The 3618-nt window shown below is 46.7% G+C and overlaps 1 protein-coding gene across 4 annotated transcripts in view; it reads right to left on the bottom strand.

Moving 5' to 3' along the window:
* Window positions 1–3323, bottom strand: part of Nfx1 (nuclear transcription factor, X-box binding 1) — a 61841-nt gene extending 58518 nt beyond the window's left edge. For 2 of the 4 annotated variants that reach the window (XM_010619202.3, XM_010619203.3), the window contains exon 1: window positions 3138–3323. In XM_010619202.3, coding sequence (XP_010617504.1) covers window positions 3138–3162 — 25 coding nt within the window. In that variant the 5' untranslated portion in view covers window positions 3163–3323. The remainder of the gene's footprint in view (window positions 1–3137) is intronic. The other 2 variants (XM_010619204.3, XM_010619205.3) reach the window with 1 other exon arrangement.
* Between the last annotated feature and the right edge of the window lie 295 nt (window positions 3324–3618).

Raw genomic sequence — 3618 nt, 5'->3', positions numbered from 1 at the left:
CTAAATCCCCAGCCCTTAATTTTTTTTTTTTTTTTGATTGCTTTGAGACAAGGTCTCACTAAGTTTCTCACATGTGAACTCGTGATCCTCCTTGTCTTACCTTCTCAGGTTGCTGGTATTATGGAGTGTGTGCCACCACGCTTGGCATGTGTATATATATATGTACCGGGGATCAAACTCGGATCCTTGCGCTTGCCAGGCAGGCAGCAGAACCACTGAGCTAAATCCCTGGACCTCCCAATTTTTTTTCATTGGCGAGGGAGACAGTAACAAACTCTTCATCAAAAAGTTGCTATGAAGATTACAGTAAGTCAGTAACACCTGTTTACAATGTTACTTTATTATTGCTGTTAGCACTACAGACTGCTGGAAACACACTGACTCAAAGGGGTACAGCGCAGAACCTGTGAGTTTCAGGCTTAATAATAAGGCCCAACATTTGTTGGGTACTTAATACATGCCAGGCACTATCTAAACACTTTACATGTTAATTTATTTAATACATATTTCTGATGAGAAAACTGAGGCAGAGGTATTCCAAAACACTCAGAATTCCAGCTCAGAATGTGTGACATTAGAGACTATGCTACTACACTATACTGTACTACACTGACAGAGGCTAGACAGCAAGTACCATAGAAACACAATGAAGAATTAAACAAGAGGATAAAGGTCATATAGTAACCTCTCATTTAACCCAGGATTTGTCCCAAACATTTTCACACTGGCAGAGTTTGGGGTGGGGTGGGGTGGGGGTGACAAAACAACAAGAGGATCAAACTCCCAAGATGGCAATGGAGTTTGCAAAGGGGCTAACTCAAAGGTGGGCATGGGTAAACTGGACCAAGTGGTGCTGTGCAAGCAAGGCTGTAAACAGGAGCAGAAACAAGGTCATTAAAGTTATCCAGAATATCCTGGTAAAGGATGGTAAGAGATTTCTTTTTTTGTGTGGGGCGGGTAGCAGGGCTTGAACTCAGGTCCTTGCGTTTGTGAGGCAGGCGCTGGAACCACTGAGTTAAATCCCTGGCCCCGGGAAAAGCATTTCATGTTGAACATGAATGAATGAATCCAGATAGATATTCACATATAGTTTATGTTCTTTGTTTTTTGGTACCGGGGATCACACTTGGGTCCTTGTGCTTGTGAGGCAGGAGGTGGAACCACTGAGCTAAATCCCTGGCCCTACAGTTTATGTTCTATTAGACATAAGGTAGTAGGGCCTGGGATATAGCTCAGTAGTACTGCCGGGCAAGTACAAGGTCCTGAGTTTGAGTCTCCGTATGCTGTGTGTGTGTGTGTGGCCGGGAGATGTACAGCTCTCAGGTACCAAAACAGATACAAAGTGGCTATAGGTAAAGCCCTTAAAGGGCCATGGTGGTGGGGGGTGTAAAAAGAATTAAGATGTGTTATGTACATGTATCAACTCCCTCAATGAATGTAATCATTATGTACTGCAAATGTACTAATAATAATTAATATTTAAAAAAGAAAGTCATAGGGAAGGGGAAAAGGTCATATGAATCAGAAAAATGGACCACATCAAAAAGCAGAGGCACACTTCTCACTATTTTAAGTGAAGTTACTCAGTAAATACGCTATCTCCTCACCAAGGCGTAACTATAAGACAAACAGTACCCAGGGTCAAGGATTTAGTTCAGTGGCACTGCACTACCTTGCAAGTGTAAGGTCCTGAGTACAAAAAAAAAAAAGACAAACAGTACCCAAGATCTAAGATTAACAACTGGATGGTAGGTATTAAACAAGTTAGTAGAGCAGAACAAGGGGAAATCCAGCTAGTACAGTATATAGTCCAGAGACAAAGATGGCAGTGGGAGGTCTGTCCCTGGGACAGAGAGGAAATTCCTCCTGGATTAGTCTGCCATTTAAGGGCCTCAAATGGGGAGTGGGTTCTGGGAGGCTAAGGCAGGAAGACAACAAGTTCAAACCTAGCCTGAGCAACTTAGCAAGACCCGGTTTGAAAAATAAAAAAGGCTGAGGATGTAGCTCCGTGTGATTCAATCCCCAGCACAGGAAAATGGGGTGGGGGGCGGCGCGGTGAATTAGAGGCGGTGCTAAAATAAGAGTGGGTTGTGAAAAGTATTTTAAAAATTAAACAAAAAAAGGGACTGTATTGCTACTCATTTTTGGCGGGGGGTGGGGTGGGGGTGGTACCAGGGATCGAACTTCGGACCTTAGAACTTGCAAGGCAGGTGGCAGAACTACAGAATTAAATCCCCAGCCAGGGACTGTATTGTTGATCGTAAAGGAAACCACTGCTTCTTGAAATGCTGGGTTCACTTTTATATTTACGTAAGTATGCACTAAAATCACAACGCAAAATGTTTCCTTTTAGTCAATGTCCGAAAAGTTTGGAAAACACGAATCTACAGTATGCCCTGAAGGAAATGCAAATGGTTGTTATACCGTCAAATGAGACTGTTTCCACACACAGGCAACTCCAGGAGGGAACTGAGCTAATAATTATGGAATTCCTTTACAGGAATTAACTTATTTACTCCCAACTGATAGATGAGTAAACTAAGACTCGATCACAATTTGTAGCAGGCTGAGATTTTAAATCAGTGATGTTGGAGCCAGGAATTTAGCTCAGTGGTTCCGGCGCCTGCCTCGCAAGCACAAGGACCGGAGTTCAATACCACGGGAAGAAAAAGAAAAAAAAAATTAAATCAGTGATGTTCCACTCCCGCCTGTGGGCTGCTACTTCAAAAAGTACAAACACACCCCACGCACAGAGCGCAAACCTGATGAAGCAGTGCGCCCGTCACCGGCTTCGTCACCGTCAGTGACTCGGCCGACGCCAGTCTGTCCGAGGTCAGTGCGATGTGCCCGGGAAGCTCGGGATGTGCCCTGGGAGGGCGGGGCACCCACTTCGTCTCACTCGGCCAGGGACAAGGCCACTGTCCGCGAAAGCCCTGCTGCGGGGCTTCACTACCCAGTCTACGATGGTGGAGGTCTCCGTATGCGCGACGCGCGTGGCTTGGCCCTTCCGTAACACTATCCCCAACTCTAGCAAGGGCCACTCTCGCGATATAAATAGCTGGAGCCCTAGGATTTCGTCATTGACCAAACTGCCGCTCCCTGAGAAAGGCCCAGTCCCACGCGGGGCAGCACAGTACCTGAGACCGGAGGCGCCTCCGCCATCCCGCGCCGCAGCACCTAAAGGGGGCCAGGCAGCCAAGCGTGCGCTGTCACCAGATCACGTGTCCCGGACTTCCGGCGGGACCAAGAGAAAATTCGCATCTGCGCGCCAGGTAGACTGCCGCGAAGGTTTTGCTGATCGCCAGTTTGGTGCGGCGCGTCCGTGACGTCAAAATGACGCGCCGGGCAGAAGGAGGAGACAAATAACTCGAGGTGACCGGAGTCGCTGAAAGGTGTATGGGGAGTTGTGTTATCTCTCTTTCCCTCCTTCCCTCTGGCCACTACGCCCTTTGCACCTGTTACCCAGGAGTAAATTACTCAGGCGTCAAATTTCTTCAGGATCGCATAGGTTTGGGGTTAAAAATATTTAAGTAGCCCAAAGGCGCGGGAAATGGGGTCCGCAAAACAAACGATGAAGGGCTAGTACAGTACACAAGGAGCTCTTAGAAATGAGAATAC

The sequence above is a fragment of the Fukomys damarensis genome, unplaced genomic scaffold, assembly GCF_012274545.1.
Source record: "Fukomys damarensis isolate Sample0158 unplaced genomic scaffold, DMR_v1.0_HiC HiC_scaffold_36, whole genome shotgun sequence".
NCBI lineage: Eukaryota > Metazoa > Chordata > Mammalia > Rodentia > Bathyergidae > Fukomys > Fukomys damarensis.
The sequence above is the reverse complement of the archived record's forward strand: the minus strand, read 5'-3'. Positions and strand labels throughout refer to the sequence as shown.